We start from the raw sequence: 23,707 nt of genomic DNA on the forward strand, positions 1-23,707 counted from the left end.
CCCTGAGGCACCCAGTACACCCATTACAAAGGGATGTACATAGTATACATGTATATATACGCTCACACATTAAGTGTGGCAGCATTCTACATGATACACCACCTTGCAGTATGCTTTTGAACAAGAATTCTTTAATGTTTTCTTTTCACTCATGCCATGGCTCTTCTCACATCACTTGAGTTAGATAGAATTTTCTCTGAAGTCTGGTCATGTTATTGGCTCCTTTATTGCTGCTCCGAAACCTGTTGAGGTAGCTGTTTGAGGTCATGTGTGGCAACTTTCTTTTAAAAGTAGTTTCTAAAGTGTACTTTTAAGCTGTGTTTTTCTTTTCTCCAGCATATTTTGTCACTGTCTGTTTGTCTCTCTGTCTATCAGGCACTCATGTAGTAATTGATATTATATTTCTGTTGTATTTGCAGGGGGATATTGGCCCTCCTGGTCCTCCTGGTCCTGTGAGTACAAGATACTGGTCAAAGCCCACCTTACAGAATATTGTTCATTGTCAATTATTGTGAGCTTGACTAATAACTAAAGAAATTATTACAATATCAGTATTTGTTTTTTGAAACAAACCTAAGAAAATGTCAATTTTGTTTTGCGTCAGTAAGCAGTTCACATCCTACTATAAAAATGTTTGGGACCAGGGAGGAAAAAGCCACACCAGTGCAGTGTTTACCTTTGCGGTCACACGTCCAACATGGTGGCACGTTATCTTGTAACTAATTTCCATGATTTGACAAGCCTATAGATTTGTTCTATCTTTAGGTATATAGTTTTCAAAATATCCGATCTAACAGTAGATCAGTGTTGACAAAGGGCTTGAAATGTGCATCCTTTTCAAGACAGTTAAGATTAGTTGTGTTGGATTTCCCCAGGGAAGAGCTTCCTTGTTCTTTCAGATAATGAACTCACTGATATTTGGCAGCAAGCTCCCAGTGAGGGATTTTTTCAGCAATGTACACAGCAGAGAAATATGGACAAAATAGTTTGCACAGGCATTGAAAGCTGTGAATTGAACTGAATTCCTGTGTATGTATAAACAATTTAACACATTTGCACTGGCCATCACCCACTGATGTCGTAATCTTCCACTTGGTACAAAAAAAAAATCTTGAATGAATTAATGGGGGCTATGCAGCACATGACCTGTTACCAGTGTAATGTTCACAACTGTAAATTATAGAAGAAGGATTTTTGTTGGAAGACAGTGGTACAGCTTTAGTGGAGAAGAAGATAAAAACAAAGAAACCCTGACGTCATGGTGGATCTCTGATGTACGCTGAAGGTGACACAGAGTGGGTGGTGCTGGGACGGTAGAACTCATTAGACATTTTAAAGTTAAAAACACGCTGTGACAAATCAGTTAAACATCTGCAAGGGGGCAGTAATTACTCCAACGAACAGCTGCAACTATGGGAACCCTTTTTTTAAAAGTTGAAATAAAAAATAGGAATTAAAGTGTCAAATGAAAACATGGTGTTAGAGGCCGCATGTCACAAAGTGAGGGGTTTGACTTTCAGATGACTCTGTCCTAATGGGTTTTGTTCTAAAGATCTGCTGCCTATTGAGCCTCTGAAGGCTTCAGACATGGGCTTGGAAACAAAGTTTGATGGCTTTCATTCTTATTCTCATACTCATTGCTTGTTAGCAGGTGATTCATATGGAAATTAGACAACTTAATTATACAGCAAGCGAATGTCAGTCACTCTCCACTGGTTTCACTGGTTTCTGTCTAACCAACAAAAAGTCTACTTGCTAAATAAGAATAGATATCAATGTAGGCATTTTTAATGGCTGCTCAAAACAGTGAGGTCTTGCGTTGCAATTATTTTTGAATGGTTGTCCCTTTTCTGTAAATTTCATTTCAGCTGGGGGAAGATAAAGAAGATAAAGACATGTTCTATCAAAACTGAAATACTCAGTTGTGTTCATTATCGTGTAGTGAGGTGAGGGCCACCCAGGACATATGAGACGTATACTATAGCACACAGTAGAGAGGAAAACATTAATCCTTTGATAAATGAGGCTGTTTGAATATTTAGTACCAGTCTCTGTCTGTGCTCTCTGCTATCCGGTAGCTGATAATTTTGGCAGTTAAGCATTGATTTCCCTTACACAGCAGAAGGAAGGGTTCAGATCATTACCCTCTCTTCATAAACCTTCTTGTGCCCCTGTTTATTGGTGATGGGGAGGAGCGGTGGGCTTATAGGCAGGCTCGGCCATCACTTCCCTCAACACCCTTAAAGTGATAAAACAGTCCTTTCAGATCTGAGACTGTCCTGTTTTTCTCGCTGCCAGTATTGCTCCACGAGTTTTATAATCTATTAAACTGAATCTGTTATGCCAAGTTATGTTCAGTAAATGGCTCTATGCTTTTGGTAAAAACTCTGGCAGAAATTTTTGATCTGGTCACACACTGATGGCACTGAGACATTGTTCAGCATCAATGGCAAGACAATTGACAGTAGCTGCTTTTGTGAGTGACTGCAGGTGGAAGGTTGACCATATATGCAGACACTCTACTAACACTAGGTGATTCAGGATCTTACTTATGGTTACTTTGACCATTGTTGCAGAAGCAGGGCAGGGCACTTTGTGACAAGTTTGTTTGTATAGCCCTTAATCACAGTAACCCTCTCAAAGGGGCTCACGGGCACACATTAGTCAGTACCAGCAAGCCCTCCGACCTGGACAAGCAGAGAGGTAATTCGTCCCTACCCTCTGATACAACCCATCAGAGCATCTCCTGAAATAGTGCCCCTACGGCGGCAAGGATACTGCACCTTCGTCATCAAGGTTACAATGATAAGCATGCAAAGTGTATCGGCGGCGGCTTGCTGGACCTTCGCCGTCATGGTTACAATAATAAACACGTAGTCAAGTTTATGGAACAGTGTCAGTTTGGTTAGGCACAAAAAGTAATTTGTTAGGTTTCGATTTTTTACAGGACAGTCTCATCAGGAGACAAGGACACCTGCACAGATGGACAGAGGAAAACTAAAGCAAAGAAAAAAAACAGTGGCAATGATATCAAAAAAAGGCTCATAATATTCCAAAATTTTAGTTCTGTGGGGGCACCAAAATTTATCCCACCTGGATAAGAATTACAGTTCCCAGTTTGCTTCTTTTATCTCTTAAGGCTGAACTGGTTAGAACTATATACAAAGGTGAAACATGGTGAACACAACACAAAGGGCCTGAGGACATTTAGATGTAATGAGTTCTGATGATTATAGATAGATAATTGGATTTGCTTCCTAGCTTTGCTCGATTTTTACTACATTCAGCCATAAACATTGGCATTGCTTTTAAACCTTTTGTCCAGTTGACACCAACATTTTATTGTGCATCTTGTTTTATATCACATAATATTGTGGAAAATATATCTCCGGCATAAAAAGGCAGTGAGAAGTTAGCAGACTATGGTGGCTATTTTATCAGGAGGCAGGAGATCATATCTGCACTTGATCAGCCTGTTCTACACTAAGCACCCCCGAACACCTTAGTGCCCCCTTCAGGTGATAATACGTAACATAGCGCCCCAAAACAGCACTGGTATTATAAAAGTCCATTTTTCTCATTGTTAATCCTTTTTACATACTTTTCTTTTATACACCACACATTTCATATCTGGATTGTATCTATATGTGCCTGTGCCACATACTATTAATATATGCCTGAAGTGTCAGCACTGAAATGTGATAATTAGCAGTCCAACAGAAACGATCATTCATATCATCAGTGACTGCACTGTTCTACCTCCCCGCACCATGTGAGTGGTTTTGAAGGTAATTGTGGTCCTTCTTAAAACTGCATTTTAGGAAAATAGTGGAAAAAGCCATTAGACAGCTGGAATGTTGAACACAAGTTTTTCTAAAAATGTATGCATTGAAAATGTGTTTAAATTTACATTTGTGTTTAATGGGGTCACTTATGTCAGTAGTTTGGCCATTGACTAACAGTTCATCCTCAGTCTGTCCTTGTTGTATTTACACCTGCATTTTTATTTGATCTGAAGTGACCTGAGGTGATCAAATTGTATTCTGATCCGCCATTATGCGTATGTTGATGCCATGTCTAAATAAGGTCTCTCATTTACTGTGCAACCTGTACAAATAATGATCTGAGTAACTCTGTTGAAACACTTTGAATCCTAGTAATTTCTGCTTTAATTCTTCAGTTAATGTGGACATTCTTGCTCTTCATGCATGGTAGTTCCAGGCATCAGTCCACCTTAGCTAGTTGGTCTTTCCCCTTCCTTTTCATTTAACTTTGTTGTAAAAGGCTCTGCCCAGCAGCCAGGCCACCCCATTTCTGAGCTTTACTGAAGCTATAAGAAATATGAAAATATTCTGTCTAAATAGTGATTTATTATTTTCTAATGAAATTTAGATTCAGATTGGTAACAAGAGTTAGGTTGGACACATATTTCAAGAAGACATTATTACTCCTGTAATGCTTTTAAAAGTAATCAACAGCTCTGAAGAGTTTATTTTCACTTTTTTATTTTTACTTGCAGTAATTGCGAGATCAGTTGAGACTATTTAGAAACCACTGTGACTTTTTCATTACTTCTAGGTGATGACCGCTCATGGATTAAGACAGCTCTCTGGAACTGTAAGCAGCTGTTTATACCATAACACTTGAAATCTTTATGTATAGTATCCTGATCCTCTTCAAATTGTACACAAGGTTCACTACAGTCAGATTTTGAGGTGGTGTGTTTTCTCTTGTGTTTCAGGATGAAATGGAGGAGATGACCCAAAAGGGAGAAAAGGGAGATCAGGTAACTGTTTCTCTCATTATTATTTCTCACTAAAGTGAATTTAAACCTAGGAAACTCAGTATTAGTTTTCGAAACACTGCATTTAGCATTTGACATCACAGCAAGAAGAAAACTTCCCATTTCTTATGTAACATCAACAAAAGCAGCACTGACATTTGATTTGGAAACAATAAGTGAACATCACCTGCTGTTCAGATGTAGAGTTCCATGTCATCTTTGTCCCCTGCAGAGGTGACACGGAATAAACTGGCAAACAATTATTGTTTGGACCTCAAAACAACAGATGCATCTACTTGAGGCAGGCAGATTACAAAGGCAACTGATGCAGCTGTTGACCAAACATCAAAAGACTGTCAGTTACATGACAAGAAAAGTAAATTACACGTAGAGATGTTAGAATATGTTACAATCTGCAAATGAAAGATTTACTGAATTATTTTGGTGAGGCGTGGGGGCTGCTCTGATTATATTCACATTCTCAGAGCAAAGAAGTAAGTTTGGCAAAGGAAATACCCTGTTCTTAACCTTCACAGAGTATGAAAGGTAATTTCATTAAGGTTCTTGATGAATTTTTTTAAAACCTCACTCCAGTCAGCAAGAGGAATGGCTTACTTGACTCTTATCTTTATGCACATTTTGAGAAATGATGATTGTCTATCTCCTTTACGTTCCGCAGGGGGAGAGAGGAGCTCAAGGACCGCAAGGCTTCAAGGTAACTTGTTGCAGATGTAGCACTTGCACCGAAACTTGAGCATTGATATCCTCTGCCAACAAATTAAGACTCCAAAGTCCTTTTTGAGTACTAGTCTGTGTAGCCCTCCACAGTGTCTGCAACAGCAATCAAAACATTTTAGGACTCTATGGAGTATATAGGTTGTTGATCAAAGCTATTTTTATTGTAGAAAAGATTCTTTCTTTGACATACAGTAATTCCTGGGCTAGACAGTTGCCCTACAACATGCCAGAGATTATAGATATACATTTTTGTGAGAGGTTTCTTTGAGCTGTTGTCAAAAATCTTAATTTAAAAGTGATGTTTTTTCTCTTCTGTTGTCCTGCCTCTCCCATATCTTTTTCATCCTATTTTGGGACTATAATAGGGAAACATAGGACCGCCAGGACTAAAGGGAGATCAAGGACCAGAGGTGAGGCTCTGTATTTATCTCCTGTCTGCTGTACCAATTACAGTAAGTCATACAGAGATGTCTAAAAACAACAGTAGACAGTACTGTATGCAGTATACATATATGAGAGATTACCAGCTGTTTCAGGTCAATATTAACTAAAATACTGAAAGGTGGATATCTAATTAAATTTAATGTATCACGATTTCTTCAGCTGGTTTTGGGGAAAGGTCTGTTTCCATGGTAATAATTATACTACCAGGATAACAGCATATTTGTTAGGGTAATATGGAGATGAATGCAAACTTATACAGAAATTGCATATTCCTCTTAACAAGGGAACGTTTAGTTTACATAAGTATTGTATACTTATTCACTGTAAACACACTCTGTGACTCAAACATGCTAATGAGTATTCTTTTGAAGATAGTTAATGAACCTGCCATACAATGTTCAGAATAATGCAGATATTTTTGTTATCCCAGTCATGAAAATGGGTATATAAAAATAGCAGCCAGGATACTGATGCCTGTTTACTCATTTTTTTCAGTTATCATTCAACATAAGCTCAGTTTCCATGGTAATATGTGGATCTTTCAAAGACAATAATGAGTCGAGAAGGAGGAAAGCATATAAACATATTACCTAGAATAACAGCATACACCAGGATATAAGCTCACAAACCTACTGCTGCACAGTCATGAAGATATCCCCAGCATACAGTAATTACCATGAAACTAACCATGGTTTATTAAAAAGGCTGCAGGGGCAACAACTACTGTAGGCAGTGTCTACAGTGTAGCTGGCTGGGCTTTAACATTCAAAGCTCAGACAATTCTGTCATGAAACAAAGGGAGAAAATAGCCCAACGTATTGGTTTTCCTTTGTGTTTTGCCAGGGGAAACAAGGCCTGCCTGGGCCCACTGGACTCCCAGGTCTGCCAGGCGAGCCAGTAAGTATATGGCACTAGACACTAGCACTTCATGTCAAGCCTTCCTTTCTCTCATTGCCGTATCTGTCATCTTGCCATATCCTCTACTCTCTAATTCAGCCTGCCAGAATGAAAGAGAGAGGTGAACGGATAAACCTCAATCGGCAGACACAGAGAGGAAGTAGGGAGAAAAGTCCAGAATTTTTACACAGACGATCAACAATCAAATTTAAGAATTAATTAGTGGAAAGAGGCAAATCTTAGAGCTTTATGCCAGGAACTGAAGCAGAGGCCCAATCTGTTCTCCACACCTGCTTCTGTAATGAGCATCTGTCTTTATTCAAAAGCAGGGAGGGAAAAGGGGCATTTCATAAATCCTGGCTAAGGGAAATTATGTTGGAACACGGCAGCTCACTGAGGCAGTGAAGAGGAGGAGATAAATGTGTGTGAGGAGATGAAGGCCTGGTGATATATGTGTCTCTTTTCACCACTATTTACAGGGCTCGTCAGGGGAGTCAGGGGTGCCTGGGAGAAATGGCCTGAAAGGAGAAAAGGTAGGTAAACTTCAAACCAAGTTCTCACCTCAAAAACAAACATGAAGCTATGATGTTTTATCACAGAGTGAACATGCTAGACAACTTGTGAAGACACATAGCAGATTACTTGCCCTGCGTGCCATCCTCAATCCTGTTTTAACTTTGTGTTCTCTTTCAAACCTCACTTGGTATCTCACTATGGGAAGCGTCATCTGGCATGACCAGTTACAGAAGCTCCACTACCACCACATCTGTCGGGACATACCAATCATCTGAGCTGCATTGGCCAGCTCGTCCCTTTATAATGGCCCACAGCCCCCACATGGTTTCTCACTTTCTTCCACGTGAAGATCCCTTGAGCTCCTCAGCTGTCCTGGCTCTGGATTTCCACTTAACCATTCACCGACGTAGCCATCAGGGTAGCCTCCGAAAGTGGTTATCTGTTGTTGGGATTACAGAGTTGGTAGGTCTAGTTTACATCTTTTCATCAAGAAAAGTTGGTTTTGTTCAGGTGGTGGTTCTCTCGTCATGGCTGACCTGCACCTGCTCTCATTCAGCATTAGCTAACAAGCTAACTTGCAAGGTGTGCAAGTTGTGTGGATAGCTTCCTACCGCTTTTCTGTTCCGTTGCTACCGCCGGCAAGGGTAGGGATGTCGAGTCCCATATTCCCGGCTGCTTGTGGGTTCACCGTCTTGGGAAGGGACCACCATCCCTTATGCATCGCTGTATGGGTGTAAAACGTGCCCAGGCATCGCTTGCAGATGCTGGGTCATGTCGACAATGACGAGGATGCCATTCTTCCTTCTGTCCAGGTGTCTCAGCCTGGCAGCTCAAATGCTTTAGGGAGAAGAGAGGGATTTATATGATGGAAAAATCCTGCCTTCTTTTTAGGTCCCCGCTGAATACCTCATGCCCGCAGTCCCTGAATGTATGAAGGAAATGAGGCACTATTGGGACAGGCCTTTTAGGCACATGGTTCCCTTCAAGGGCTACTCTGGCCTAGAGATAGCCAGTGGTGAGGTTCTGGGACTCGCTGACTCCCTGGTGGTAGAGCAATCGGTAATATACCATCTCCATCCCAACCACCAATCCAGTCCCCCTTCAGAGGTACCCACCCTCCCAGGTAAGACGGAGTGCTTCACTGCCTCCATGGAACAAAAAGCGTACAAAAATCTGAACGTGGTTACTCTGCTGACATCTTATCAGACTAGTTCTAAGAGATGGGCCACCGTTTGGATTAATATTCACCAAGTCCAGCCATTTCGGGAGAAATATAGAGGTGCAGATCAGGGCTGCTAAGTCATGAGCTTGGCTATGGCAGATGAGAGATCTTTTTGGCTTAATTTCTCTCAGTCTGCCAGACCAGGATAAGCATGTCATTATGGATTCCCCTTTTGATCCATCACGGGCTAAGGGGCTGTTTGGGGGAACTGTCAGCTCTAGCAGGCTAGCGACCTGAGGAAGTAGCAGGGTTAGGCGTTCGACTTTTGCCTTCCACGCAAGACGACACTTCATCAGCCACCGCCATCCCACGCTGGCTTTGCGGCTATGGCAGTGAGAGAGTGCAGCGGGAGCTTTAAGGGTCACACCAACAGGGCTCTCAGGGCAAAAAGCATTGGAATAAAAAGTCTTTCACTACCACTACCACAGAGGCCACACGGGAAGCTGTGAAGGCTTTGGAGAGTGAAATTTCTTCTGTCTTAAGCCAAGGAGCAGTTTGAATAGTTCTGGAAGAGGAAATTAATCTGGGCTTCTACTTCCGTTGTTTCCTAAACCCCAAAAAAGGGAGGTACGTTACGTCCCATTCTGGATTTCCGTTTCCTCAAATTCCACCTCCGAAAGTACAGGAACCCTGTTTTTCTCCACTTGATCTTGTGACAGATCAAGTTAAGGTCAAACTCAGTCTCGTTTAAAGCCTGTCTGCACCTGACAGGACTGATAGCCTCAATGATTTTGTTCATTCCTCAGGTATTGCTAAGGATGCAGGATTTCCAGTGTTGGGTGTCCTCCTTACGGCTGGATATACGACTACACTCTGCAGACTCTGTCCTTAGTATTGGTTCATCCTATTTGTGTGCTAGCACATAGGGAGAGCATTTGGTGTCGACCTTCCTGGGTCAAGGTGTTATGGGCTTTAGAGCGTGCAATTCGGGGGTGGGATATCTCCCATAGTGAGATACCAAGCAAGGTTTGAAAGAGAACCTTAGGTTATCAGGGTAACCCTGGTTCACTGAAAACTGAGCGAGGTATCTCACAGCACTGCCCTGCTTGCTTGTGCAGGGTTTGTGAAAGAAATATGCTTGAGAATGCCATGCGGGGGCTGCAGGCTGTTTTAAAGGTTATGGGCTAGCCCACACAGCTCAAGCGACTGGTCTGTCCCCTGACAGATGTGGTGGTAGAAGAGCTTCTGTGATTGGTCACGCCAGATGGCACCTCCCATAGTGAGATAGCTCGCTCAGTTTTCAGAGAACCAAGGTTACTCTAGTAACCACGTATTTTTGCGTTTGATGCACAGTTGACATGCATAATTCACTGGGTTTATCACTTGTCAAAATAAATGAAGCTGTATTCAAGTCTGCCCACCCAATGGAGCTACTCTGCTACACTTCTGAGCAGAAAAATAAACCTGATGCCCTTAAACCTCCTACATCCATTCACATTTATAATCCTCCTCTGTCTTCTTTGCTATTCTGATGTTAAGTCTGATCCAAAAGGCAGCTTTGGTTGTACAATCATGTTTTAGTCTATGAATACATGTGAGAAAACAAAAAAAGTCTGTACACTGGAGACAATCAGCTTAGTTTAAAGACACAAAGAATGGAAGCAGGGGAAACAGCCCACCTAGCCTTGCCTAACCGCACCTCTAAAGCTCACAAACTAACACATTATATCCTGTTTGTTTAATACATACAAAAACTGAAGTATCAAAACCACAATTTGTGGTTTTATGGGGGGTTATGTGACTAATTCTTGACTGTTAATAGTATGACTATCTGCTAATATATGTAACTATTCTTTTAAGTATAAATGAAAGCAAACTAGTAAGAACAACATTAAGAGTCTACAGGCACACTAGCAGCTCTGTGAGACGGTTCTTAGGCACAATGCTGCTTTGAGCTAAATGCTAACGTGAGCATGCTAACATGCTGATGTTTAGCAGGTAATATTTACGATGTTCACCATCTGGGTTTAGCCTGTTAACATGCTAACAGTTTCTCATGAACACTAAACACAAGGTACACCTGAGGCAGATGGTAATGTTATTAGCTTTGCAGGTATTTGGTCATAAACTTAAGTATTGGGCAAAGTGAAATGTTGACCTCATGGTTCTGCTAGAGGAAAAGTCAGGGAATCACCAAGGTCAGTAGGATTCATCCTCTTGGGACCCTGAATATTTGTATAAAAATTCATTACAGTCTATTCAATAGGTTTTGAGATTTTCCTGTCTCGTATAAAATGGTGGACAAACCAACCAACATTGCCTTCCATCGCTAATGTTGGTAAAATAGTACACTAAAGCACTAAAACTGCCTAGTTCCACATTTAATTTAATTAAAAATTAATCCAATTTTCGTCTTTTGGTTGGACATTGAAAGCAATTTCATAAAAATGTACCCAGGACAAGAGTCGCAAGATGTATTTGAGGGGCAGGAAACAGAAAGCTGACACTGCTGTTTCTGCCTTGTGGACAGCAATGTCCAACCTATAAAATTGCTGGTTTTTTAAGGGTCTTGGCAGATGAGATGACTTAAGCCTGTCTGACATTTTGTCTATGGAGGAAATTCTGAATACTTTCTGTCTTGCTGTCTGTAGGGGGACTCTGGTGGAGTGATGGGGCCACAGGGACCACCAGGTCCTAAGGGTGAGCCTGGAGAACTGGGAGGTAGATGTATGGTGGGTACTATATCATGTTTAGACAGTCACTTTCATCTGACTGGGTTGGCTTCAGCCCTCAAGTCACAGAACACAAAAGTAGAAATTGTTAGTTTAGAACAGGCAAACAACAAAAGAAAATACAACAGAATTTCAGTGTAGATCATCTGCAAACAGCTGGAGCAGCAGGAGACAAGTTAAAGGAAACTAGTATCCACTCCTCCAGCTGTGTAGCTGCCATGACATTATGGAGATGCATTGCCATTAAGTAATCCACCATTGGATAACCCCAGCCTGGGTAATCAACTATCTTCCCATTTTGGAGCTCATAGCTGTTCAAGCACTCTCTTTTATGGTCAGGGCTTTGCATATAGAAATGTTCATTATAGCTTCACCAAAAAGGCGGCATGTTTGCAGCCAAGGTGTCAGTTCCGGTTGACGCCACTTGCACTCCTCATTCACCAGCAAGGGCTCGAAACAATCATGTTTGTTTGTGTGTGAAAAAGCCAAACTGAACATTAAGCCCGACAGCAGGCCTACTCATCAAGCAAGAGGTACTGTGTTCAGTTGAGCCGAGTAATAAGGGAATGATTGCATCCAGGCCGAAGTATTTAAACCTCTGTAATGCACTACATCAATCTGGAAATTGGCGCAGGACTGGAAAAGACGACTATATGTTTTTGTGTAAAAGAATCAAGGGGACATGTCTACAGCAGGCCAATGACCTCTTGTGCTGTTACATAGATCAAAAGCTAACAAAGAGTGATGTCTATTGTTTAGAGGGAACGTCCTTCTGCATAAATGCTGATAGTCTTTTACGAACGTCAGTTCTGTCTGGAGGCATTGGAGGAAGTGGATTTTCAAAATGTTATGGTTTTTATTATGTAAGACAAATCAAATGAAAAAAGCAATAAATAGAACTCAGTGCAGATGGTCTGAACATCTTTAATGAGTCAGCCTGCTCAAGTAGTTAATGCCACTTTATTGATTTGCCTTTAAATGAATAATGAGCAATTTACCCTTTGTTTCTTCTGACTTTTATTTATTTACATGAATCTCCCACTACTCTCAAGTACTGATATAAAGGTTTTGTTTCAGTATACTCCCAAAGCATAATGTATATGGAACTGTTTTTGTATTTAAAAAGAAAATACAGTTATATGATCATATTGTTTATCTCAAAAAGTTCTGTGCTTTCCACACACTCCTCTGTTTTACACCTGCCTAAATTGTCACAATTCTCCCTGAAACTGTAGAATTTCTGTTTGTTCAAATCTAACTTCTGCATAGCTAATTTACTTTGTGGAATGTAGGACTTGTAACACTAACACATGCTGAGAACAGAAATCAGTGTCTCATCCTGACTGTACGGTTAATTATGCTTACAGAAGCCTCGATTCCAATCAGGTTTTTTCTCTGTGGTATGGCATTATCAGTACTCCTCAGTACCTAGACGGTATTAAAAATGTTGTAAACAGTATTGAACATGACCTCTTGATGCAGCGCTGTGTTCAGACAGTTTGCACTGTTGAGCGTAGCTTGTACAAATTCAATATTCCTGTTTAAATTCCAGAACTAGAGCAGCTTTTTTGCCCCTCAGGCCTCAAAGTGAATTGCTGATGAATGTTCAGTGAGTCTTCTTCCTGTTGTTTTTTAGGACAAGGGGTTGCCTCTAACAACAGGGTCTCGCGGACCCAAGGTAGGAAGCGCTGTCATGGTGAAGCATCACCAACACAACCATCTATACTTCTCTATACTGTATGTTAACTGACATCTATAATATACCATATATGTTAACATCTTCACATAGATCAGTGATATGTATGGTAACTACGTGTGTTTTACCCTAAGTACTTTTAAAAATATTTTGATGTTCAGGAACAGTATAGGTCAGTGCTTCCCAGCCTTTTCTTTCAGACTTACCCCCACAGCCCTGTCACATGAACTCAAGCACTCCACCATCAACACCACCCGTCATGTTCCAAATGGGTTCATTTTATCTGGTTTTAAAGTGGATGTTATTTAACACTATTAATTATATAAAAGTGGCTATTAGCCTATATATTATTTTCATACAACTGAATTGTCAGTGTTTAAGTCAAGTTTGCATTTGTAATCCTACATGGAGTAACTGAAGCTGGTCATTTTAACCACACTTTAAGCATTTGTTTAAATTGTTCATCCATTACTTTTAACTAACCTCTTAAACTTTTATTCATTACTTTTAGCATCTGTTTCAATCATTTATCTGTTACTTTTAGATAACGGTTTGGACCCATCTGCTCATTTGCTAACTAGTTTTCACACACACTCAATTGAAAACACAAACTGAAATTCAAATTAGTTTAGCTACTCTGGAATCTTTCCACATACTCCTGGCAACAGCAGAAGTACTCTCCGAGGTACACGTACCCCTGGTTGGGAATCACCGGTGTAGGTGATACCTTTCAGGTAGCCAAAATAGGCTTATATACTGTATGTACTTCTTTCTAATCAGTCATAAATTTTCAAGGTTTTCTGATGATATCATGCTGAGTTTGGTAGCAGGTTTCGAAAAAATAATGCAAAACGCCCCAATTATATTGGTGTTGTCATGGAAAAAAAGAACATACTGTATTTCACAGCACATGCATGTGTTCAAGTAAAATACATAATGAGCATGTGCATGCCATTGGCTTTAAACATAGTTGTGTTTCATAGCTTTGAAACTGCAAAAGGCAAAACATAAAGGGAATATAAGTTCCATCACTATCTGAATACTTAATGATCATGCAGTGCAACAGCTCTCCGTGACTTCTGGATTCACTACGATCAGTAGTGAAACGGAAACTCCACTGACTGCTCCCCTGTATTTTTGTCAGGGTGAGAGAGGTGTCCCAGGATTGCCAGGAGACCATGGTGAAAAAGGCGAACCTGGAGAGAGTGTCATAGGCCCCCCTGTGAGTATGAAGTTGTATTGATTGGTCTGTGCCTCCCACATTCATTATTTAGTTCATATTAGGATACCCGCAGATTCTTGTCTTTAGGCAGTCAAAGAGTGAGGTCCTCTTTGCATATCAAGATCAGTGTTCATTAAACACTCTCAGATGAAAAGCCTGCCCTTTACGTTGAGGTGCTGCCGTGTTGCACTCTGCCTTCATCATATATGCTCCACACTGCTAGTTTGAACTTCACAGATTTGATTGTGAGTGAGTCTGCTTTCATTTTGGAAATACAGGATTGTTGGAGACAGAGAATCAATAGAGCAAAAGGTGTCTAACACAATTCCTTTATTGGATCCTGGGTGCTAGAGGGCAGATGGTGTTAACAAGATGTGTGATGTGTTGTTAGGGCCCCATGGGACCCCCAGGAAAGCCGGGAATTGAGGTCTGTGGAAAATTCTCTCTCTCATATTCAAGTTTATTTTCAATGACTTTCAGCTCACTCATGCTGTGGCTTGTAATTATTTTACAATACAAATAACACTCTGCAGTGTTTGTCAGTTGTTCGTCAACGGTATAAAGCAAGATTTTTAAAATCATCAGAGGGTCTGGTTATTTTTCAGGGCCCTCGTGGACCCCCAGGTTTATCTGGCCCTCCTGGAGCTCCAGGAAGAGAGGTGAGAGAAATCATTCTGTCCCTCCACTCTTATTCACTCCCTCACACATCTGCAGTTAAAAGATGACTGGAAGCATAAAAGAATGTCAGCTACCCACTGTGAGCATGAACAAGTATGATGTATCACAGCTCCTGGATACAAATCCCCACCATCTGAGATGGGTGTGAAAATAAAGTTATGGCTTTGCATGTCTGCTTGATATCATAGCTTGGAGCATTGTTAACTCCTTTCTTTTTTTCTCAATTAAAGGGCTCCCCTGGTAGACCAGGCCCCCCGGGCCCTGCTGGACCCCAAGGTGAACCAGTAAGTAAGAAAATCCAATTTATGCTGTCTGCAGTTCGGCATCATTGATCTGCAATGAGAGCTACTGAGCTCACCTAAAAGCCAAAGTCACTATTCACAGTGTTGCTCCAATTTTGGGATAATTAGCAGCTAGTCCTACTGTTCCCCAAAGACGGAAAATGTTGCAGTTTACAACAAACTGGCAGCCCCCTGTCTTTAGCACATGTTGTCATGTCTTTCTTGTCTTTTTATATGTTTCACGTAAGCCACACTTACTATAGTTCTGATAGCTGTAGTGTGAGTAACATATGAGTGCTTCTGTTGCTCCATCAAAACCTTGTGAATTTAGCATTTTAACCATTTTATATTCATGTGTTGTAAAGACCCACGAAACCCATTCATAGTCCACTTTATGTTTTTAAAAAATACACAGGCTGCAGTTCACTTTGTTTTTCTGAACTCCAGGGAACAACAATAATTTAGGATGTGAGGATTCTGTCTTCTAGCAACAAAGTTATTAAACTGTTTCCTCAAGCGTAGCAAATAAAAACTGAAAATGAAACACAGACAGAAATTTGTTAAAAAATGTTTTGGGTAAAATCACATTTCTTAAAGGCATATAAGATGGTCTTATAAATCAATGTTTTGTGCAATTTACAAGATGCAGTTGCCCAAAACAAACAGCAGCGGAATATTTCTAGAACCTAAAAGATTTGTTGGCTCTGAAATTAAGACTGTGGCGATGTTTCAATTTTTGTTCTTCTTTTTTGATAGACTGCCCTGCCAATCGTTGGAGACATAGGTGCTGCATTTAAGGTATTTTATCATCATAGTTCATGAGAATTATATCTTTTCACAAACAATAACATGAAAAGGGGTGCCTGGCTCAGTGTTTGTTAATTTGAAAGGGTTTTTTTTTTTTTTACTAAGATCTGGGTGCCATCAGTTTAGAGAGACAGTAAAAGCCCCTGAATGCCTCCATCAGGATGACTGGGAGAAGTATCTCTATAAAAGACATTCAAATAATTTCACAAGAAATCCAGGTTTTCTCATTTCACCACAGGTAAACGGTCAAGCCATACCGTATGACAACATGTTTAATAAATCATTTCAATATGGATGATGGAATATAAAAACATAGAATGACACAGGTGCAATGGAGATATTCAGTGCAAAACGCTTTAATACAGATATTACTGTATCATTAGATAAACATCAAACCCCTTTAAAGAGATGCAAACATACTGTGGTTTCCTCTGATAACATCAAGAGTCATACGGAATTTCACATTAGTTTATTTCACAACAATCATCCCTAGTGTGAAAAAAGCTTCAACGTTTTGGTAGATGAAAGTTGTTGTCAATGATCATTTATTTCTAGGTTTTCTATAAACCTGGATACATAGCTTAGAGGAGGACTTTCCTCATTTTTAATACTGTACCAATCAGTCTAAATGGGCAGGAATGACCAAATGTCAAGTTTGGCAGATGTGGTTAGATCGCACAATTTGTTTATAGTAACTGAACTAACTTTACAATCTGCAAGTCTCTGAGATATAGATATAACATTAACCTGTGCCAATAGAAGACAAAAAAAACCAAAATAAGCATATCTGGCTATCATTAAATTCATACAAATATTGAGGTCGATTGTTTTTGTGATGGAATGATTAAATCAACTAAGTAAAAATGTATATATCTATCTGGCAACTAAACAAGGCCTCTTATATATTAGTTTATATAAAGTAAATTTGATCAATCACTAGGAAGCCTTGCATGCACCACTGTTTCTAACATACTGTTCTGTTTATGTCAAATTCAATGCAAAAGCAAAAAAGTCCAAATAGGAAAAGCCTTTGAGAACACATGGTCACACGGTTTAATGTAATTTCCTCAGGCAGATTGCCCTTGTCACGTAAACCTTCACCCCAAAACATTAAAACACTTGGTAAGAATGCACTCTTACCAAAGATTTTAGAAGTCTGGTCCCTACAACCTACAGTCTTTATTTTCTCACTTTGAAACTGTGCTCCGACTTACTCATCTTACATAAAGGTTATTGCCACTATGTTTTTCATCATTTGGTACTAACACTGTTAAAGGTCCCTTTTCTGACCAAATGCAGGATTTGCACTGGCACTGCAAGGCCAAACCTAACGTGAAACACTTTTCAGCCGGTATTACTTGCGAAAAGGGAGATCAGGGGCTTCTTTTTTAGCTGTTTATAATAGGCATGTGGCCTTTGTAATAGACATTCCATCAAAACTTTTGGAAATTACTGATTAGTTCTCTGTTTTTATAGACTGAATCAGATTACTCACCTCTCATCATGTTGTTACCTGCAGGACAGCACTTAGCTAAATAAAAGCTTTTTCATTTTTAATAATTAATGCACGTCAACTCTGACGATAAATACAATGCCTTCACATGACTACTCGTTGATAGATAGAGGCTAGATGCGAGTAGTCTTACAATCTTCTGTCACTCCTTCCTTTGGTGTCAACTTAAGTGCTCTGTTAGATTCAGCTACTGTTCACAGACTTTAACAGAGTTGCTTAGTGGAACTCTAATTACTACTTCCAACACCTTGTTGACACCTACATAAAAGAACTAAGCACATTCAAGTCTCATATTTTTCTTTTCTTTCATACAATAAATATTAATATTTTCCTTATTTTAATGACAAGCATGTACAGACTATTTTCCATTTTGTATTCAGACTCAGTTTCTAATTTAATGCTGCTTTTTAATGGTGCAGTTTACCTTTGCCTACTGCCTCCCTCCGACTGAGAGCTCCTACCTCTTTCCTGGAAGGTGTAGTGCCTATATCTAGACTGGATCAGGGACACTGATAATTAAGATTCTCACCTAAATGTCACAGTCAATGAGTTTGACAAAGTTCACCACTCACCTAGATGAGAGACACTCGTGGTGGGTTCACATTATTTCTGCTCTGTAGACATTTAGAGAACACTTTGTGTCAGTTGGGGTCTTGTCCTCCACCCAGGGGATGTGACATAATAAAGGGCAAAAATGCAGTGCTCCAGCTCAACCTGATGAAATGTTATCTGTGCCACCACTTTTGCTTCCTGTGTTGCCTGCACTGGCAGAATGCCTGCAGTGTGTGCCAGACAAGAGTCCCAGGGCTGCCTGGGCAGAAAGGAGAGAAGGGGTCCCCCGGAGCGCAAGGAGTAGAAGGCATGGTGGGAGAAAAGGTACAAGTAACTCATCAGCTTGGCAGACAATTTGGAACAGACACTGTATACACGTTCACCTGGTGATGATACTCTGCATTACCTGAGACGTTAAATTTCGTATTGGGGCTGCTCATTAAATACTTTGAGTGCATGTGTGCTTACATCCATATTCATGATGTATTTCTATCCTAAACAGGGAGATACAGGTGTAAGAGGTCCTATGGGTAACCCTGGGAGAGAGGGCCCAAAGGTAGGCAAGGAAATATGAGGCATAAATATACAATAAAAACCCATGTAAAACCCATTCTTCATGTAATTGTTTGTGTGGATCTAAATGAATTATGCTGCTTATCAGCATGACAAAGGGATCTGTAAAACTAATAGCCTCATTCTGCGATATTGTTTATTGAAATGTATGTTAAATCTAGTATATAGAGATTTACAGTGACAAACACTTTTGAATTGCCTTTCGGATTATCTCTGGAAGCCTAACCAGCTGTTCTACAACTCATATTATTCTGCACACTCATATGTGCTCACTGCAGAAGTTGTTGCTATGGATACAGGGTTTTACCACGGTGAAGCAGGCTTGGCCATTTTAAGTCATTTGTTGTAAGAGGGGAGAAACATTTTAAAGTTTACGCCCATCAGCCTTTAGTTTTAGGCCTTTTCATGTTTGGTGAAAAACATTCACTTTTCCCTCCCTCACTGGTTCCGCCTCATTGCAGGGAGTAAAAGGAGAGCGAGGGTTCCCCGGCCCAACGGGAGATAAAGGTGATGAGGTAAGTGAAAAAAATTAATCCAGACAATTTAATCCGGTAGTTGTCTCACCATCTGGAACTCACTGTGACGCTGAGAGGTGGGTTCTTCAAAAGAATGTAAATATATTGTAATGTCTACCTCGTTTAAAGCCTGCCTACTCTGGAAGTCTGTTTTCAAAAGAAGTTATCAAAAGCCATCCACGGTACTGCATGTGCACTATGTGCTGTCTTTTGCACTCTGAGGAGCTACTTTATAAAGAACTTAGCCTGTGCTGCATGTGTCTGTATGCTAATTAAAAAACAAGACACTCTTTAGAAGGAGATGAGAGGCATTTCATAGGTCAACTTTCAGCGCTGAACAGCAATGACAGGAGATTTCCACTAACAAGCACCTTGTTACTAGATTTTATAGGCTCAATTAAACCGTGTTTTATAGCTCTGTTCAAGTTTTTTCTTTTCAGTGATAAAAGAAATTATTGAGGAAAACACATACATTGCCATCTTTAAAATACAATAAAACAGTCCAGAAATGCCTTATCTAAACAGGTTAATATAGATGCTGCACATACGCCCCACCCATAGACAACTGAATGTTTCACAGCTTCTGCATATTCAAAGGTGCTATAAAGATAACAAAACATTAACATACCTAACCCAGCAGTCATTGCAGTGAATAGAAACGTTTTCTACTTCACCCTCGACAGTATAGTTGCTCTATGTGCTGTATTATTTCATCTGTGATTGCTGTTGCTAATTGCTTCCTGGAGAGCTTTTCTAGGCAACAAGAAAAGAGGTTTTTTTATAACTTGGACCTTGACATTACACCTTACTTTACTCCTTAAGTAGAGAGTATCTGGTTAGTGTGTAATGAGCAGCCAGTAATTTAGCAGGACCCTGAGCTGTAGGCTGCTTGATGTTCACATCGAAGTACTGCAGAGCTTATCTTTTCAATGTCTTACTTCTGAGTTTTGCCAAGAGGACACATGTGTACTGTAGGTCCAGTGTTGCTGTAAATATGAACGGAAATATTCTTTTTCAAGAGTGAGAAATTATTTAAAAAATGATGATCCACTTTTTCTCCTCCAGGGGCCTCCAGGAGCACCAGGACTTCCTGGTGTGACGGGTCGTACAGGAGCCCCGGTAAGAAGCCCGTCCTTCATGTGGCCTGATATTATATAGAATCACTTTCAGTATTTCATAACACAAAGTCCCTCTTTATGGTTAGAAGTCTATTTTATCACAGCATGTGTGAGGCTTTTTTCCGAGGTTTGTGCTCAGATCAGATTTAATTGTCAAGATGCTGTTCTGTTTGCAGGGGCTTATGGGCAGACCCAGTCCAATGGGCCAACCAGGAGCAAAAGGAGAAAAAGTAAGGTTTTCTGCCATTTAACCATTTATCTATTTACTGATTGTAGGTAGTATGTATCGAGTCCTGGGTTTTATATACAGTATACAGAGGATGAATGTGCACATTATATGACTTAATTAAAACTCCATTTTCTAATCTGCATGAAAAGCATTCAGATATGTTTAGATGAATACTATGGCCTGTAACATATTAATGTAACCGACTGGGAGTATAAGTAACATGTGTAAATGCTTTTGCCTAAAAATGTAGTTTCTTCATAAAGCTACATTAGCACCAGTTTTCACTTCATATGATAAAGATTTGTTTTGTTTCTTAACCATATTTTCTCCAATCAATGCTATCCCTAAATAAAAATAATAATTTAACAAATAATTTAAAATAACAAATATTCTCAAGCTTTTTATTTTTGCTATATGCATTAACGTGTAGGAAACCAGATCTCTTGAAGGAATCTTTTATTTTTAAGGTATATCATTGGGTTACATTAGCACGGGACTGTAAAGATTTCCATTTTCACAGACATTTTTAAGAAGGTCCTCTGGTTTGTGTTTTGCAGGGAAATGAAGGAACCCCGGGCAGACCAGGGCTTCCAGGGCCTCCAGTAAGTTCCTCCTTCCTCAACCAGAGCCAGCAGGTGTCAACAAGTCTCAAAACCTCTGATAGGGTCATAGGTTCTATGTGCCCCCCATATGGGATATTTTGTGATGCAAACTGACTTTCTTCATTCTGTTCTAAGAAAAAAAAATCTTAAGGTTACAGACCAGTCATCTATTCAACCCACTTAGCACATTGAAAACATTTAGACATGACTTTATTCTTGCTTTTATCAGCACTATTCAAAGACCTTCCGTTCCCAGATTCATGCAAAGGTTAGAGCCAAAACCTTGCCTTGCCATCTTTTCCTCCAGAAATATGACCATCAGTGCACTTACATTATGCTCGGTCTAACAGTATTTAGTGTGACAAAATAAAAATAACCTACGAACAAGCACAGATATGATGAAATTGTGGCGACCTGCTCACTGGCATTGAATCATGTTCCCTTCCTTTAAAAGGCCAGTGAGTAAGCACTTCCAAAGGCAAATCTATAATTCATCAGCCATCCCCTTGAACCTGCCATGCCCCCCCATATCCTGGTCTCATAAACTGCAGTCTAGGAGGACAGGGGATGGCTCAGTGGCCTGAAAAGGGCACCGGCATCCGCTTGCTTCTAAATGAGAACCTTGACTCCTGCTACATTTACAATAGCTGCCCTCTACCAATCTATCATGGGAAAAACATTCTTTTATGTTCTAATAGTACCCAAGAAGTCTAGATTACCTAGTTCTCATAGCCGAATCTGTTTTAATCAGTGTGCTCTTTTGTATTTCTGAGATACTCTCGTTTTTCGAATTACCACTGGCTCAAGGATTATTAAGTCTACAGTTCTCAGTTTTTGCTGTTCTTTTCACTTCTGACTCTCTTCCCCTCCCTTTCTCTCCCCTTTGTGTAATCACCAAATGAGCTATTGATCTCTCTCATGTAGTTTTTAAGGGTTTAACGCTGTATAACTGCTCCAGAGCTACTGTACTGTTTTCTGTAAGGACTCTTGGTGCCTGAAACTCAGGACAGTGAGGAGAGTCTCTAAGAGGAGCTATCTGATTAACTGTGGATTTTGTGTTAGGGTGTACCCTATGTGGAGGGCAAAGGGATGAGCAGTCTGTACAAGCTGCAGGTAAAGACTTTTCAAATTACTTTAACTCGTTGATAATGTCATTGTGAACCATTTAATGCATGGTATACAACCCTCAATCACACTGGCAGAAGCTAATCTGTGTTTGTGGTTAAAATGTGTTTGACCCATATTGTAAAATATATATTCATAGCATAAAACAATGTCATTTCAGAGCGGTGGAGCTATTATAGGACCCCCTGGAGCTCCTGGTGCTCCGGTAAGAATAATCATTGTTACGCCTGAAGCAAATCCTTTACAGTATGCCGTGGAGAAACACTGGCACATAGACATGTTGATACTATATGAGACGCAGAACCTGTGAGAGCTGAATAACAAATAAGCTGACCAGCCCTCCAGTGTTATCTCAGCTTCTGAGGCCCCTTATATCCCAGTCAGTCCTGTTCATCGAGAGCTGGTGGTTGGTGAAGGCCAAGAGGCTTCCTGACTCTCAAACAGGTGTCCCTGACCCGCCCCAGGACACACAACATCATTGATATGCAAAATAGTCTTAGAAGTTCAGCTGCTCTGCACAGTGCCGAGCCGAAGTGACCCGATTTTGCTTATCGGCTCCCCTGCTCTTCCTTATCAGACAGTTTGTAATCTTGTCCAGTCCTGGGAGACATTCACTCACAGGCCCTGCAGGGATCCATCCACCACAACGAACACTTGGTGGTGACAAAAAATAGACACTCCAATGTCCCCAAGGCACAATGCACATGAAACGCAGCCAAATCTTGAGGATGCTTCTCCCTGTACTGCATCCATCACAGCCCAACAGCTCTTCTGGAGCAATCAATAAGAAAGCATCTTCATCAGTCTTTAAAGGGACAGGGGGCCCAATCTTTTAATAATTCCTTGTTTTCTCAGTGTGGAAAAATGCTGAAATGCATGCCCAGTGTTTGTAAAGCTTGTGTGATAACAAGACTGGATTATGTGATCCTGGTCATTTTGAATCTGGTTTGACAAAGATAGATATAGATATAACACAATGTAAGCTTGATTTACAGACAGAAATTGTGAGAAAAAAGAAGCAATAACAAATACAAAAAATTCAATGACAATAACACACAGTCGCCACATGTCATTTCAGACTCTATTTATGATTTTTATTGTAGCGGTTGTCATATTCATGGGAGTCATGTGTCCTTTTTTCCTCTTTGTTAAGGGTCCCAAAGGAGATGAAGGACCTGCAGTGAGTTGAAGCTTTTCATTCTGGAATATATATTCTTATGAAATATTTGTCTATTTTTGTGCTGACCAAAAAACAGAGAAGTCAGAGTTGCCAGTTTCTTTCTATCATTGTCTCTGTTGTTCTCTCCAACATAAGTCAATACACTGTCAAGCCTAAACACTTACCCACTGCACCTCAGATGCCCCCCCCCCCGAAACTGACGCCTGAAAACAATCCACGTAGACATCAACTCAAATTCTTTATTCTCACGGGGCCAATTGCATTTTTTATTGTTTTGTTGCAAAGTGATTTTTCACCAGGATGTTAATTTGACATTTTAATAAATTGTGTGAGCTGTTCCAGTG

General features: G+C 40.2%; 1 protein-coding gene across 9 annotated transcripts in view; it reads left to right on the forward strand.

Moving 5' to 3' along the window:
* Positions 1 to 23,707, forward strand: part of LOC120796319 (collagen alpha-1(XIX) chain-like) — a 109,475-nt gene that overhangs the window by 70,528 nt on the left and 15,240 nt on the right. For all 9 annotated transcript variants that reach the window (XM_040139014.1, XM_040139017.1, XM_040139013.1 and 6 more), the window contains 23 exons: positions 420 to 452; positions 4,579 to 4,617; positions 4,742 to 4,786; positions 5,463 to 5,498; positions 5,887 to 5,931; positions 6,809 to 6,862; positions 7,342 to 7,395; positions 11,192 to 11,272; positions 12,909 to 12,950; positions 14,113 to 14,190; positions 14,582 to 14,617; positions 14,796 to 14,849; positions 15,099 to 15,152; positions 15,906 to 15,947; positions 18,241 to 18,345; positions 18,524 to 18,577; positions 19,056 to 19,109; positions 20,175 to 20,228; positions 20,404 to 20,457; positions 21,014 to 21,058; positions 22,121 to 22,171; positions 22,344 to 22,388; positions 23,337 to 23,363. In XM_040139014.1, the coding sequence (XP_039994948.1) occupies positions 420 to 452; positions 4,579 to 4,617; positions 4,742 to 4,786; positions 5,463 to 5,498; positions 5,887 to 5,931; positions 6,809 to 6,862; positions 7,342 to 7,395; positions 11,192 to 11,272; positions 12,909 to 12,950; positions 14,113 to 14,190; positions 14,582 to 14,617; positions 14,796 to 14,849; positions 15,099 to 15,152; positions 15,906 to 15,947; positions 18,241 to 18,345; positions 18,524 to 18,577; positions 19,056 to 19,109; positions 20,175 to 20,228; positions 20,404 to 20,457; positions 21,014 to 21,058; positions 22,121 to 22,171; positions 22,344 to 22,388; positions 23,337 to 23,363 (1,182 nt within the window). The remainder of the gene's footprint in view (positions 1 to 419; positions 453 to 4,578; positions 4,618 to 4,741; positions 4,787 to 5,462; positions 5,499 to 5,886; positions 5,932 to 6,808; positions 6,863 to 7,341; positions 7,396 to 11,191; positions 11,273 to 12,908; positions 12,951 to 14,112; positions 14,191 to 14,581; positions 14,618 to 14,795; positions 14,850 to 15,098; positions 15,153 to 15,905; positions 15,948 to 18,240; positions 18,346 to 18,523; positions 18,578 to 19,055; positions 19,110 to 20,174; positions 20,229 to 20,403; positions 20,458 to 21,013; positions 21,059 to 22,120; positions 22,172 to 22,343; positions 22,389 to 23,336; positions 23,364 to 23,707) is intronic.

Source organism: Xiphias gladius, chromosome 11 (genome assembly GCF_016859285.1).
Source record: "Xiphias gladius isolate SHS-SW01 ecotype Sanya breed wild chromosome 11, ASM1685928v1, whole genome shotgun sequence".
Lineage (NCBI taxonomy): Eukaryota > Metazoa > Chordata > Actinopteri > Istiophoriformes > Xiphiidae > Xiphias > Xiphias gladius.